The sequence below is a fragment of the Melozone crissalis genome, unplaced genomic scaffold (genome assembly GCF_028551555.1).
Source record: "Melozone crissalis strain CALT ecotype California unplaced genomic scaffold, PUWL_Pcris_2 ptg000006l_1, whole genome shotgun sequence".
In the NCBI taxonomy this organism is placed as follows: Eukaryota; Metazoa; Chordata; class Aves; order Passeriformes; family Passerellidae; genus Melozone; species Melozone crissalis.
The window spans coordinates 14,328,601-14,345,231 of NW_026535784.1; the positions used below are offsets into that span (position 1 = coordinate 14,328,601).

The following is a 16,631-nucleotide window of genomic DNA, read 5'->3' on the forward strand; positions in this document are numbered from 1 at the left end:
ATTACACCTATAATGTCATATTGTGTAGTAAAATAGTTTGGACTTACTAAAACAAATGGTTTTATCACAACAGTCACATTTAAGAGCTGCTTTATTCAGAAAAGGGAAAGAAAATTTTCTTCTACCTGGTGACTTACAGTAACTAGAAAGTAAATACATTTATCAGCTTGATAAATGAGCCTATCCTGCAGCTATTCCATGTGTATGAGATTGCTTATTGTTCTAGCTAATGGGTCCATCATTCTGAAAATAATCTACTGTCTCCAACATTTTCCCTATGGTTAAGCTGGCATTCACAAGCATGTAATAGGGAGCAGTCACAGAAGCCTAATGTGATCTGCCAATTTAAAAATATCATCAAAAAGCAGTGATTAGTCATTGCCCAGGCAGCATGAGTAAGGAAAGGTCCACAAGTTTTGGAACTGAATTATCTCTTTTCCTGATAACATGACTAGTGATTCACAGGCAAGACCCCAATCTTACATACATACATATATATATATATATATATACACACACACATTTAAGGCAAAAATAGGATCTATCCTATATATACATATACCTATCCTATATATATACATATAACTTTTTAATCTAGTTCTCAGTAGAACCCCAGCATCTCCATCTTTCACAGAATATACCTAAGGAGTTGTATTAGAATGCTTCCAAATAAAGTAGCAACAATCTAGTAACAAAATACCTCCATCCCTACTGCTCTACTGCTGCAAAGGTGGAATACTTGACAACTCATAACAGATGTACTGTAGTCTCAAAAATGAATACAGCTAATTAGAAGAAGTAATCAACAAAGTATCTGTGTAAAAGGCTATGGTGAAAACAGAAAATCCAACTAATGTGTTAACAAGATATTCAAAAACATTCACCCAAGAGTTTTAGAACTCAAGAATGAATAAGATGAAGTATTAAGCTCTCCTTTAAAACTTCCCTGATGCCTGGAGTCTAAAGTTGGCCATCCCTAAAAAAAAGGACTCCATAGGGATTCAAACAGCTCTAGCTCTGTGAGCCTGATTATCATACCAAGCAACTTTAAATGTATCCAAAGCTAAAATAAGTAGACAACAATATGAAGGTCTGTCTGGGAAGATGTAAGGCGACTTCTGCAGAGGAAACCTCTTGGGAGCTCTGTGAAGGGGTCAAGAAGTTTGTGAAGAATGGTGACTCATCTGTCAAGCCTCTGGATTTTTAAACAGGTTCTGTCAAAATACCTCACTTAGGGCTTTTAGGAAAACTAAGGAGCTACAGCACAAGAGGGAGGGACTCAAAAAGGACAGATAATTCTTAATCACAAACTGGGAGAAGCTGGTAAACAATCACTTCTCAGAAAGGTGAGATTTCATTGTTGAGCACCCTGGGAGCTTTGGTTTTGTGCATCATGTTCAAAAACAGGGAAAGCAATGAGCTCTGACAGGTTACTACCAGTGTAAAATTATTATCAACCAAAAGAGACTGCACAACTGCCCAGCCCCCCAAAGTGTGAGTAACATGTACTAAAACAGCAAGACTTAACAGGTAAACACATGGAGAACAACTTTAGCATCAGATACAGAATGACAGCCTCTGAGACCACAAGCAACATCTTGGGGCTTTAGTAGACAACTTCAAAAAGAACCTCAGCACACCGCTTAGTAAGAATTCCAAGTCAAACGCTGAAAACCATTGAAAAACAACTGAAAACAATTATGGCACTGTGCACATCCACAGTTTGCTCATACCTCGAGTAAGTGCAGTTCTGATTCACTTATTGCCAAGAGGAAATGGTATAATTGAAAATTGCTTAGGGCAAGAGATAAGGCATGATCAAAGCTATGGACAATTTGTGGACAACTTCTGAACAAGTAGGCTCTGACTTTTCCAATCTGAAAAAGTAACCAGACTGACAAAACGTGACTTAGGTCTACAAAATCACAACAGGCAGGCGAGGCCAGACAGGAATCAGGAGCACACAAAAGCAAACAGGAAGACAGACTTACAGAACTTCCTGTAAAAGGATAATTCTCAGATAAAGTTTTAAACAATATTAGCAGAGGCTGGATAAGACAGTGGAGAAGTTACTACATTCATAAAACATGCGAAGCTGAAATAGCAGCTTACAGATATATATAATTTTATTAAATTTTACAGACCTGTTCTCAAAAATTCATTTAATATCCTACTCAAGGCAAAAACTGGTAGACAAAGAGTCTGAATTTTGTATTATTTATGAGAAAACTGATTAGACACAATGATTACTTTTACATAGTATTTCATTTGAAGTGCTGCAAAATCATGGAATGTCAAAGGGATTTGTGAATTACATCTTAAAATGAACTCCACTTAGAAACCCTGTTGTAAGGCCTTGAATATGATCATACTTGCAAGCCTAAGACAGCAAATAGTCAGAATAATGAAAAAGATAAGTCGAGTTTTGGATGTGCTAAGTCATATTTAACCTGTAAAAGCAATTAGGTCCAAGCTAAAGAACTCATGATTCTATTTCCACTACCAGTAAAATATTTCATAATTCAATTGGTACACTTATTTCTGTAGCTTTTATATTTGTGGTTCAAGCTACCTCCACTGTGTTACCCTGAACTCTGTGAACATAACAAAATGGGAGAGTCTGCATCACACACACACAGAAACACACACAGTTGTCACAGAAGTACAGAGGTAACTTATCTCTAATGTCTTCCCTCTGCTTCATGATATTAATACTTCAGGGAAACTGAGGATTCACTACAAAACAGGTTATCCTCTAAACAGTAAACCAAAATGAAGTCAGGTTTTCTACTGATCTATGTAAGATCCCTCGTGTCTAATCAAAGTTGAGCTGAAGTGTGGCATTTTCTTTATTACAAGTATTATGATGTTATCTCCCTGTTATCAAGTTAAGTTCCTTACTGTCATTAAATATACAGAACCTTAATCCATGACCTCCACTCTTCTATCAACTTTGGCTGAAATGGTCCAACAGGTTTAAGAGCCACCTTTGCACTCTGTCAGGCTCCTTCAGCACACACACATCCACAGGTACACTTGTGCCCAAAGGCAACATGGTCACATCATCCCCTTTCTCTCAAATGAAGCCAAGGTAAAATGTGTTTAGATAACAATTTAATCCCATGCACTGATGCAAAAGTTAACTTTTTAGTATTTGCCAGACACACTTCTCCTATAAAACAGCAGAGGACAAGGGAAGTAATGACCCAGTACTATTTAGCAGCAGTGCCCTCCTGGATACATTAAGCAGGTAATGTAACATTGATTTCAATGATACAGAGACACTGGATGATCAAAATTCAGATCTCCAAATCTTTTGCAGTAAAGCTGAGGTCCAATAAAAAGCTACCTGCATGAAAAGATATATATGGATAAATTCCTTAATCCTGCAACACTATTGTCCTTAAAATCAACATTAACAATACACCAATCACTGCAGTAGAAGGGTACAGGAATTTATGTACATGCAAATTACTACCAAGACATCAAGTTGCTCTTACCTTGAACTAGATCTTGACTTTACATCTTCCTTTGCTGTCCTTTCACTACTAGTATCTTCATTGTAGTCCATTTTTTTATCACACGGTTGTTTCCTCTTCTCCCACTTCTTCTGCTGACTTGAGATGCTCTCTGCTTCTCCTTGGGAGTCACTCCCTACTTCTACCTGTGAACCTGAGGAATGTGCCAGGCACTTAGAGGAGGTTGGCAGTTTTTGCTCTTCACTGCCAAAGTCTCTTTCTGCTAACAAAGCAGAAGTTTCAGGTTTTAATGTTTCCTGCTCGGGGACTGAACTGTCCAAGTTATCTACATGGTCCATTTCCTTAGACTTTACTAATGTGTATGAAGCATTTACAACACCTCCTGCAGAATGTTTAGTCTTTAAACCTTCAACACCGTCCTCCCTGCTGTCTTCACAGCTGCCACAACACACACAGGAATTAATCAGACAGTTTGTGGCAGCTATACTGAGTTTATGGGACTCATCCTCCTCCTCATTTGCTAATGGATTAGCAGATCCAGGAATACAGCTAATAGCTGCTTCTGGGGTTGTTACTGGGGATTCTGAGCTAGAAGGAGATTTAGGATTGAATATTACAGTAGCAGATATTTTCATTCCCCCTGTCCTGTGCGCGATCACTTCTGCCGTTTCCGCGTCGTCGGCATACGCATCCCAGCCATTGAGGTATAACTGTGAGTCTGCCCCTTCCAGACAGCTGCATGAGTTTGGAACTGAAATGCCAGGCATCTGTTTTCCATCTTCAACATTGTTATTATTGCTTAAGTCACTTTCAGCATCTTTTAAAAGCAAAGTTTCCTCGGTCTGATGGCCGTTCTCATAAAGCAAAGCATCTCTATATTGCAGGTTCTGCTTTGAATCGTGGCAAGGGTTATTCACCCAAGCAAAAGTATCACTTACTGAATCCAACCCTGCCAGGGCTTCTCCTGCTCCATCTAGGTCATCCATAAAAAACACTCTGTCCTCTTCATCAGTTAAGTTGTCAAGATGGTGTCTTGTTGGTGAAGCTTCAGCACTAGAACTGTTTCTTAGGCCAGCTCTGTGAGCTGGAGACTGACAGATGCTCGGGGGGGAAAGCAGAGAAGACATTTCATCGCCGACTCTGTGCACCATCCTGTTCAGCTGCTCCAGCTCCTGCTCATCATACTGCATGGAACAAGCCAGCTCAGCCTCTGTGTTCTCAGCTTTTGCTGAAAGTTCCTTAGGAGGCAAAGCTGCAGTTATGCCTGGTGCAATGACAGAGGGTACCTCAGGATCTGCTCTGACAGGAAAATCCACATCCTGGGAGATGCACAGGTTACGTTCCAGTGTGTGCAGCTCATCCTCGGTCAGCGTCTGAAGGAGATCCCTGAAAAAGGAGAAATACACACATCACTTGTCATTTACAATCATGAGGCATTGATGTCACAGATTTTAAAAAAGCTTTTACTGTTAGTGCAGAAATCCAGAACTTGAGGGCACAGAATACTTTTGACTGTGTTATTTAGTGCATTTGGCATTCATATCCAGAGCACGTGACTACTGATGCCTGAATTTGAGATTACTCATGCAAATAGAGGGCATAAAATTATATACATGCTTGCAGTGAAGCCTCAAAATAAACCAAAACACACATAAAAATGGAAATTTTCCCCTCCCCATCATTTATAGTGAAAATGTCACCCACAATTAGATTTATTTCATCATTTTACTTTTTTAATTCACAAATTTGACTTTGATTAGCAAACCAATTTTCCATCCTTCAAGTTGATTCAGAAAATTATTCTGCAAAAGAGTACCGCAGAAGTTTCACAGCATTACACTGTCAGATAAAAGAATTCAATAAAACAGTAATATTGCTTATACACCACTGGTATCTGGAAGCCAGATCACTGAAACTGGGATTGGAAGTTGGCTCTCTCCTGCCTCAAACATTGAACTCAATCTTCTAGCTTTGTCCGGCATAAACTTCATTTTCTTCACAGTGGCTACTATGGGGCTGTGTTTTGGATTTGTGCTGGAAGCAGTGCTGATAACCCAGGGGTGTTTGTGTTGTTGCTGCCCAGGGCTCACACACAGCCAAGGCCTTTCCTGCTCCTCACCCCACCCCAGCAGCGAGGGGCTGGGGGTGCACAAGGAGCTGGGAGGGGACACAGCTGGGGCAGCTGGCCCCACATAACCCAAGGATATTCCACACCACATAGATAGCATCAGGTCAGGACATAAAGCTGGGGATGGAGGAGGAAGGAGGGTTGTTTGGAGTGGTGGCATTTGTCTTCCCAAGGCACCCTTATGTGTGATGGAGCCCAGCTGTCCTGGGCATGGCTGAATTCAGCCTGGGAAAGTGCTGAGTTTATTCCTTGCTCTGCTTTGCATGTCTGGGGCTTTTGCTTTACCCATTAAACTGTCTTTATCTCACCCCATGACTTTTCTCCCTTCTACTCTTCTGCTTCTCTCTCCAGACCCACTGGAGGGTAAGCAAGTTGGCTGCATGAGGCTGAGCTGTCATCCAGGGTTAAACCACAACACCAGGTCATCAAGAACTAAATAAAGCTCCTGTATGATGTTAAGGACAAGGCAGGGCTGGAAGCAAACACTGAGCAATTCAGCAAACTGTGTTTTCTATAGACATGCAGCATCTCCAGTGTTACCAAGTGTCCTCAGTACTGCAGTTTAGGACTATGGGCACCTGAAAACAAAGTGTTATTAAGTGCTTGATAACTCAAAAACAAATCTGCAGACACAGCAGCATGTAATTTTAGGCCTGAATTTGATTTACATTATCCTTCTCAATAAGAAGTCACATATACAAATATCCTCTGTCAAGAACTGCTGCTACTATTTCCAAAGATCAGTAAGTGTATTTTAGCATAAAAGAATGGATGGGAAAAGCAAAACCTGTTCAACAGAGGTTAGGAGTCCATTATTCCTCATGTGTTTAGGAATAATTTGTAAGCAGGTAACATACAGCTGTAGTAGTAGTGGTAGTAATAATAATAATAAGCACATATTAAAAGAATTCCCTTAAAGGAGTAACTTTGGTATAAAAAAGAGGCCAAAACCCACCATTCAATACATCTCACACCTTGATTTCCAGTAAATGGTTTACATTCTTAGCTTTCTAACTCAAAGATCAAATATTTTTGCAAGTACTACCAATTTTTCAAATAGCTCAAAATGTACATTACATCACTAGTATCTGACCTGTATACCAGCTACCTACAGTTTGAAAAAGCTAACAGTTAAGACAAACATTCTCAAGTCAGAAAAAAATTATGACTATGTACATTGCACACAATTAACATTTTATTTCTTTAAAAAAATCTTGCTTTATATGAGTAATACGACCTTGAAAAAAGCTCTAAGCTTCCAGTAGTACCACTTGTAAGAACAATTGCAGTATTGTATTCCCCCTCTTCACACTCTGTAACTCAGAAGTCAGAATTTCCTAGAATCATTATATCTGCATCTTCAAATCTAAGGTTTGATCATTTTTTTAGTCATAAAAAAGTAAGAAAGGAAAATGGGCAATCTTTGTTAGACCCACCTGCCTAATAAGCTATAAAGCAGTATTGCTATTTAACATACTAGAACATTTTAAATACCTATACATTACTTTTGTCTACACAGTATGTACTGATAACACCTTATCAGTTATTTTAGAAATAATTATACCAATAGGATGGAAAAAAACATAGAAGAACATGCTTGCTGCCATGAGGCTTTGCATTATGAATTTCCATTGTGTTCGTGAAGAAACACTGATGTAGAATTTTATAAACATAAAGTAATGTGATATTGTTAAAAACAAACAAGAGTAAGCACAGAGATGTAACAGCAAAGGGTTTAAGCTTGTCCCTCACATATTCAAATGCATAAAGACATAGGAAATTTCTGGGTTGGGCCAGGGTCCATCAAGTAGAGAATCCTGGCACCTCATGGGTCCTAAGGAAGAGCAAAAGCACAGGACAGACCCACAGGGATCCCTGTGAGTGCATCCTCATGGCTGCCAGCAGCCAGGAATCTCTGAACCAAGGCAGCATCCCTGTGCTCCACAATCTACAGGGAGCTTTTCTTGCACAAACTGAAAATTGTGTGTCAGCAACTGAGCAACAGAAAAGTGCTTAAACATCAGCTACCCTTCTCCATATACACCACAGTCACACACAAGTTATCAAAACAAGGAAATGAGCAACTTCTACAAACGGAGGCTGCACCAGCAACATGCAAAGGAATTTGCTTTCCATCCAAGCCCATCAGCATAATTGAGAATGATCCACTGGGCCCAGGAAAACCTAAGATTGAATCTTTGGACATGCAGCATCTATTCTGGGGTTTTATTCAGTACAGAACACCACATGGCAGCACCCAGGATTATTGCATGTCTCGGTGTCCAGAGCTACTCTGCTTCCTTTCCAAAGGCTCAGAGAGCCTGGCTGCTCAGACTTATCCAACACAGGTTTCACACATTCACTGTAAATTCAGGGCTGGAAACACATATTTACTTTATACTAGCTAGCTCCATGGACTTGAGTAATAAATTCTATTTCTGCCAATAACAACACCCCAAAATTTAAGAGTATGCAGTTTTGAGGATAGTAAATAAAGCCTGGTTAAACAACAACCACCACCAGTGGAATCAGCTGACAATCCTCATGTCTTTTCAGGTGAGTCAGATCCATGCAGCCTTGGAAGAATAACATAACCAGCTGAATTACACATGGTAGTCTACCAGCCCTGTAATTTCAGTAGAAAAATAATCCTGCTTTAAATTCAAAGGGAATATGCTCATTTTCCTAATCCAAACACAGGAAATTTTGCTATTAACAAATATAGCTTATTCTAAAAGAGGTTCAAGTAATTACCTTCACTTCTCTGGTTAAAAATTCCCCAGATTCACCAATCATTTTTAAGGATGACAAATGTTTGAACAACAGGTACCTTTTAGAGACACTGTACATTAGATTATACAGGACTCACTGCCAATCTGTCATGTTGTAAAATGGCTATGAAGATACTGAAAGTGAATGTTAACCAATATATGGAAAGAAATGTGACATTTCACCACTAAAAAAGTGAACATCAGGCATCATCAGTAAACTTTAAGCTTTAATTAAACTGTAGCTGCTTCAGTGGTTCATTTCTTTTCTGCAGAAGAAGCTTTAACTCATTGTGCTCATATGGACAAAAAGGATTTCTCCCTCTGCTTCCATTATTCAGAAGGCACAGATAAAGTCAGCTTCTGCAATCCACCCTGAGGAGCAGCAGTTGCACTTTCTTCTCAGAGGGGCTTCAGAAAACACTGAATTTTAAGAAGTGCATGTTGAGGTTTCACCTGCTTTTTTACTCTTTTTGGCATTGTATCACAGAAAGGCAATCTAGCTTTAAAAACAGGAGGAACATTCTTCTTTCAGTAGTTACAGCTACTCTCAGAAAAACAAAGCAAGTTCCTCAGATGTGCTCTGCCTGTTACAAGCAGCAGCAGGGATTTGCTCTGCCTACTGCAGAACCAATGAGCATATTTCATTTCTACTGCCAATATCCAGGGTACAGAAATGACAAAAAAACTTCAAAGACATGAGGCCAGATGTCTTTAAAGACAAGTCCAGCTTAACAGAGGTCAGGGCCACAAACGTGCACATTCCTCAAGCCTTCTCCATTAACTTTCTCCTATTCTGACCAGAATTTTAAACTGCCTTGTTGTCAGAGAACAGCTTAATTTCCATTGCCAGCCTGTGCTTCAGTTCATGCTCCAAAGGGAGCACAGCCAGCTGCCCCAAAGGAGCTGCCACTGTAGGAGCCTGCTGCAGGTACACAGATGCCACACACATCCCCCCACTCCTGCTGTGCCCTGCTCACCAAAGTCCACAGATGTGTCTGACACACCCACACTGAGAAACCAACACTGAGGTATGTGACAAACTGCACTGACACTCCTTTACTGCCACAGGTTTGAATCAACTCAAAGTTTTGAACACAGCCACTTCGGAAAAACTAATCCAGTTTTCTCCCAGTGCACACTTAATGTAAAGAAAACAAATTTACACTGCCCCACCCAATTATTTAAAACACAGAGAGGATGCATACTACATTTAATTTCTAGTCAATGATACAGAAAGGTTTCAGTGTATTTAAAATGGCATGATTCTTTGATTCTGCACCACTTGATGTGCACCTCCTTGATTCTGCACCACCAAAATCCATGGGGACCCTGCCATCACTTGGAATGGTCTAGAAACAAGCACCAGGAAAGCAAAGAGCTCTGAAACAGGGCAGGATAAAGGAGTGCTGCAAAATCCCAAGTTTGCTGACTTTGGAAAATCCCTGTACAGCAGCCTCAAAGGCATATGTAGTATAGGCAGTGCTTTATCACAAGAATGTTCAGTGTGACAGGCCCTCAGTGACATATCTGTGCACAGAGCAGGTGATGTGATCTGGGTATTTCCTAAGCAGACTGCAGCAGTTTGGCAGAAATGGTTCAAACACCTTTGTTTCAAAGGCACAGGGATAGCACCACTATATAATTATGCTTTGGTAGATGTAATGCTAATATTTTACATACAAAATAAAAGTCAACACAAGCACCTGGCTTATTAATTAAAACATTCAAAGCCATAATTTGCTGCTCAACCTTTCCAAAAACTCAGCAAGAACCTTTACTGCTTTTTCTCAGAGTCTCAACAATCTCTATTGTTTTCAAAGTTGTCAGCCACCAGTAGGACACCAAAAATTTTCATACCTAATAGATATTTATCTTCTCTGCTAGCTCTGATTTAATTATGTGGATAAACATAATTAAATACAGTACTTATCTTTGCCTTACGGATATTTTAGGATAATACAGTTTTAAAATTAATTACCTGTAATCCTACAAAATAATCAGCTCTATGATGTTACTCCATGAGCTAAAATACTTAGTTGGCTAAAAAGTTACAGAAATTTACAGAGAAATTCACTGGGATGTGATCACATTCTGCAGTAAGATGTTCTATATTCTTACAACAGGCACAGAACTGGAACACAAAATGCAGCTGTTTTTAACAGCAAACTTCTGAATCTGTTTTCATGCCTTAACTATTGGTGCTGGAGACTGGAGAAAGACTCCAGGGAAAAACACTCTTCCTTTGTTGGGGAGCAGAACATCTTCTTCATAGGTTTCTAAGAACCTTCTCACAGAGTATGGATTGCAGCCTGATGAGTTAAAAAAAAATTATAAGAAAAAAAAACCCTACACAGCTGAGGGACTTTTAAAATAAATTCAATTACTCTGTATGAACAGCACACTTATTTGCATCTCATTGTTATTTTCATTCAATGTATTTTCCATTCAAGATTATTACTAAAGGATCTTTCTGAGCTCAGTTCTTGCCAGTATTAGAGTTCCTTCAATTCAGAGACTGCCAGACCTGGAATTTCATATTACTTCTTGCTTGAATTTTTGCTCTGATAGATGTTATCTCAGTAAGAACACTTTGCCAACTTTGTCTCCCAGACAACTGAAGTGACATTTTTTAATGTTCCCTTTCCTTTACAGAATAAATACAAGTCTTAAAGCATATCAGAACTTTGCCAAAATTGAATATGAAGGATTTCTATTTTTTAAAGTTTGCATTGAAAACTGCAGTTATTGAACAAACAAGGATTTTACAAATTTGTTTTCAACCCCAGAGCTACATTCACAGTAAAAAATGCAAATTAAATGAAAATTAAATGGGCTGAGCAATACACTGACTTCACTGATTTTCATTTTCCACGTTGTGGAATATGAGGAAAATAAAGTAGAAAATACAGATTATGAGAAGAATATTAGCTTTTAAGTATCTTTTTGGCTTTAGACAGCAAGTGGAATGCTGGGGAAAATAACTGCAATAGCCACATATTGGGAATAAGGTATTTTAATGTAAACTTCATGGACTTTTCAAGCTTCAGTACCAACAAAGCTTTTTCCTCCTTCTAACTTCAAGTTTTGCCCCTCAGTTCATGTTGTTATTCTTTACCCAGTGTTTTAAACTACCACGATTACTCAAAAAAACCCAACCAACCAAACATGTTCATTTATCAATTTTAATTCTCAGATTTCAATATGAATATCACTAATGTACCTAAAAATAAGACTTCTAGACAAAAATACTAGGAAGCTTTCAAGGGACACACAAGGATGTGGTCTAGATATTTATAAAGGCTAACTTCAGAAATAGCTCCCCTCTGAACCACCCCTGACAGAGCTCACATTCCCTCAGGAGATGCCTCACCTCTAAGGGATGAGAGGAGATCAATGTGGATATAAACTATGTGAAAGCTATTCTGGTATCAGACTGTCACTATGACATCCAGGGAAGGCAATAAACTGCTGAAAATTGGACACAGGGAAAAAACCCCAACCTTTCAAATTATTTCTAGGAACAAAAGTTGCAGTTGCTCTATAAATCTGAATTTTAAGAAAATAACAGGGCTTATGGATTAAGAAAATTTTTTAACACCCAGATAAAATACCAGAAGAGTGAACATAAAGATCCTTTAAAGATACAGCTCAATTTCTCCAAAGTAACAGATCAGTCTTCTAAAAACCTCAGCTAAGGAAACAAGATTTTAATGTTCTTTATACTTGAGCCAAAGCCCACATGTCCAATGGTAACCCACACTGAAGCACTATGGAAAGAAGTATAAAGTGATTCATCCTGTAAAAAACAAATTTACAATATGAAAAACTGATAGTCATTTCTATTAGGTTAAGAATTATCTGGGTATTGCATCATAGCATAACAAGAAAATGTAATAAACCTAGTTAAGCAGAAACATGGATGCTAATTAGAAACAGAATCTCCCAAAAATAAACTCTAACTTTAGTACTTCAGGCATCATCTAACCAGAAGGAAAATGTGAAATGCTATAAAATGATACTCAAAAAAAAAAAAGAAACTATCACAGAGATTAAAAGTTCAGAAAACTACCATGAAATGAAAACCTACATTTAGTTATTTCATGGGTATATCAAGCTGATGAGAGGAAAATGCTGTTTATGGTTAACACAGCAAACAGAAACACTTTTTAAAGCATTTATGAGTTTTCAGGACTCTGATTTTCACTTCAGAAGAGAAGCAATTACAACTATCATTTATTACTTGCCTTATTTTTCTTAGCAAAGTGTGAAAAGGTCTGAAGAGCTCAGACATATCTTCTGGTTTATGGTCCAAGTTTAATGGTCCCTCGGAGTAGACAACAAGGCCACTGTAATTCAAACACATGCATGAACACACACAAATGAAAATTTTATTACACAGAGCAACCACTGAATAGTCAGAAAAGCAACTGTACATAAACATTAGAACAACATTTAACTACATCTCGTTATCTTATTTTTGTCTTATTCACCCACATCTAGAATTAGATGCTATTTAAAGTAACAGGAAAAAGATCGTCTCCACTCTGTTCCCCTTTCTTAAACATGGCAGAAAAAGCAATGGAAGCATAAAGGGAAGAACACACATTTATTGCATTGCTGCAGCTGAATTTAAAAAAAAAAAAAAAAACCAAGAAAAACACAGAGAAAACCCCACAAGGGAAACTTATTATCAAGTACATTGGGGGAGGGCCACTGATTTGAGATACTGCAGGTGGCTTTTCCTTTTCAGTCTATAATTTCAAGGTAAGGTAGCTGACTCCTGAGCTCCTAGTTTTCTACCTCCAAGATAAATATAACATTGTATTGACATACGGTAAAAAAAGGAAACAGATTTTCTTAATCACCTTAATCACATGGTTTCTTAAGAAGAAACCATGCTTTTAAATCAATTCAGCATTTGTACAAATTTCCCTGGAAAGAGGTAAATTCACAATCCTGAGAGCCTCCAGGTACTTCACTGTAGGTATCTCAACAGCTCCTCCTGACCAAACCACCACTGCCCAAACCTGTTTGTGTACCATGGATTAAACAAAATTCACCTTCAGATCTGCTGTGCCACACCATAGTGGGTCTGAGAGGATTCCCAAAGGCACCACTCTGCTTAAAACTATTTCATCCTCTGCCCACTGCAAAAGCAATGTATGTTTCCCAAAGGCAACCCACCCTCACAGCTGAGATTTCATCAGTTTTCTTTCTCCAAAGCCACTTTCCCCTTCCTGCCCATGGTGTCAGTGCTCTGTTACCCACGATATTTCAAAGGCACATTACTTTCCTTACACTTAAACTCCATATTGCTCCAGAGAGCTATCCAGCACCCAAATCACCCAGAGTAACACAAGTCAAAGTCTTTTGGTCCCCAGCCTCTCCCTAGCAAGCACTTGTGTGACCACCAAAGACTCTCTGAAACACAGCAGCAAAGCTGATATCACTTTGGATATAGGAATTCCTCTGAAGTATTAGAAAAAAAGACCAGAGGATTAGGGATTTGAGGGCAGGAGCAGGGAAGAGGACAGACAGAAAAAGTTGCTTTCTTTGCAAGTCACTTTTTTTTTTTTGTGGCTTAAGACAAATTATCTTGTTGCCAGGGACACATAATTTTATCTTTTTCTCTATGCTTGCCAAGCTTCAACAAGCAGGCTGCCACGAAGTGAAGCAGTTATTGCTGACTCATGTCTTCTGTTCTGCATAAGCAAATGTTACTGCTTTGCCCAGTGAAAGCTCAAGGCTACTCTCCTCAAACTTCTACCTGATGCAAGTCACTGTTCCTTTGGCTTTCAGGCAGTTTGCTTGCCACAGAATTTAACTCTTGGAAAAAATTAAAAAAAAAAAAAGTGGGCTAGAGCACTACAGAAAAAAAATATTATGAAATGGCTTCTGTACATGCGTAACATTTGAAAGAGCTCTGTGATACTTCATGACAGTCATCTAGTTTCTTATCACTGGATAATTAGGAGCACTTAAACGTCTTCTCTTCTTCTCTATCCTTCTTTGTAATTTGGGATAGACATGATCTATTTGCCAGAGAGCCCTGGTTTTTCAGTTAGTGTTGGTGTGTTCTCCTTCATTGTGTCTTCCAGCAGCTTCAACCTGAGTTCTCACATTCCTGTTGTCTTCCAATAACCAGATTATTACTGTTATTATTTTTAGAATGACAGTTAGAGACAATATACCATTTAACAGGAACAAAAGGCCACAGGGATTTCCTGAGGAGAAGTGTATTACACTCAGGATTTGAGGGTTTTTATTTCCCTCAATTATCCTACTTATATTAGCTAACTGTAAAACATTCACAATGGTAAAATATTAAAAATATGCTGGCTTTACTCCAGAGAAACTGCTGCCTTAGTAAACCATGAAGACTCATTAGGAAAAATGCATCTGATTTGTTCAATATTGCAAAAACTGCATGAAGCAAAACCACTGTCAGTTCAGGTGAGTGGTCAATACAGGGCACAAATCAACACAAAAGTTACAATTGTTAACACTTTCCTTCAAGAGAAATACACCTAACTCAACAGTTACAATGCAGTTTGCCATGATAATTCCTTCTGAACCTAGAGTCATTGAGAAAAAAACCCACAAATTTAATTGAAAATCTGTAGTTTTCAAGACTTGTATCCTTAAGTCATCGTATTTTTGAGTGTCACAAAATATGTGCTTTCAAAAAACATTTCTGACAACATGACATTACAAAGACTAATGTTCCTAATTTTTAAATTTGGCTGGTGGATGCCTGATCAATTGTTCCTGCCTGCTCTATTTAGAGACCTACCTTTTTTTTTTTTTTTTGTCTTGCTATTCTACATTAAACTGGTAATGATTTAGAACAAAACAATCCTCCTCTTTAATTTTTTTTGAAAGTTAAAGCAAAATCAGGTGTGAAAGACAGACCATCAAAATTCTAAACACAGCTCTTCAAATCTTCAATAAACCTTTAAATGAGGCAGAGCAGAGAGTAGTTAAAAATTACTTACCATACAATGGCTAATCTTGGAATTGTAAACATTAAAGCTGGTTCATAGTCATCTATCATATCTTGAGTGAGGTATCCAAGCCTTAAGGCTCTAAGCAGAAGAATAAAGTTATTTAGTAAGACATCAAAGTCATGAAGAACACATTTCACTAAGGAAAAGTTTGAAAAATTTGTTATAAGCCAAACCAAACTGATAGTATTTAACTCATGCACTGGTTTTGTACAATCTAAACCACTATATATATAACAGATTGCTTAAGTCTCTGCTTTAAAGAAAAATATAGTATAATACAAACATAAAGGCAAGAAAAAAATCCCTTTAAGCATTTAAAGCTTTTATCATCATTCAAAACACAATTCGCTTTTATGAAATTTTCTGTATTTACTATTTCATGTCAAGCTTCAGCTTGATACTGAAAACCACTGGTGCTGGCAATTTTTCAAATTAAAGAAACATTTTTAAAGTAATAGCAGAAGTACTTGGTTTCATTTTCAAACACAAACTGCTCTAATTATCAAGGTCAGTCTCCCCCTTAACTAACAAAAAACCACCCAAGAACAGCACAGTTCTACACTATAACTTACTGAAGTCTAAGGATTTCATATTTGAGGGAGACTTCATTGTCCTCAAATAACTTCTCAAATGTCTTAAGCCCCTTTTAAACTAAACTCCACTTTGCTTGGATTTTTTTACTTTGCTGTATTTCCCAAGTTTCTTCACAATTTTCAGATTTTACCATATGTTTCATAACATCTTCAAATTTCTTCTCTGACTTGTTCTATCAGTGTTTAAGATTGCAATGAAAACTGCACATGAATGCTGCTTTTGGTTCCCCAAAGAATGGAAATAACTTTTCTTATTCCCTGTCAGCATTGTCCAGCCAGTACTGCTGGGGGTGGATGGGACACAACCACAAAAAGCAAACCCTGGCTGGTGCCAAGAGTGGATGGACACACTGGTGTGTGGCCCATCCTCACCCCCTGCTCCTTCCTACAGCCCAGACAGACTCCCAAAAGCTACAAGTAAGAAACCAGCTTTTAGGATTTTTGCCCTCTTACTGGGCAAATGCAGAATCCCAGAATTGTCAGGGTTGGAATGGACCTCTGGAGATCAGCCAGTCCAGGTGATACAAGAACACATCCTGTGTGTTTGGAATGTCCCCATAGAGGGAGACTCCACAACCTCCATGGGCAACTGTTCTGCCACTTCAAACTGGAGAAATTCTTCCCCATGCTAGTGTGAACTTGTCTTGTTGTAA

At 38.4% G+C, this 16,631-nt stretch overlaps 1 protein-coding gene across 4 annotated transcripts in view; it reads right to left on the reverse strand.

Moving 5' to 3' along the window:
• ZFYVE28 (zinc finger FYVE-type containing 28) overlaps window positions 1-16,631 on the reverse strand; it is a 146,332-nt gene that overhangs the window by 39,047 nt on the left and 90,654 nt on the right. For all 4 annotated transcript variants that reach the window (XM_054295080.1, XM_054295065.1, XM_054295058.1 and 1 more), the window contains exons 6-8: window positions 15,374-15,463; window positions 12,623-12,724; window positions 3,501-4,865 (exon numbers count right to left, since the gene is read on the reverse strand). In XM_054295080.1, coding sequence (XP_054151055.1) covers window positions 3,501-4,865; window positions 12,623-12,724; window positions 15,374-15,463 — 1,557 coding nt within the window. The remainder of the gene's footprint in view (window positions 1-3,500; window positions 4,866-12,622; window positions 12,725-15,373; window positions 15,464-16,631) is intronic.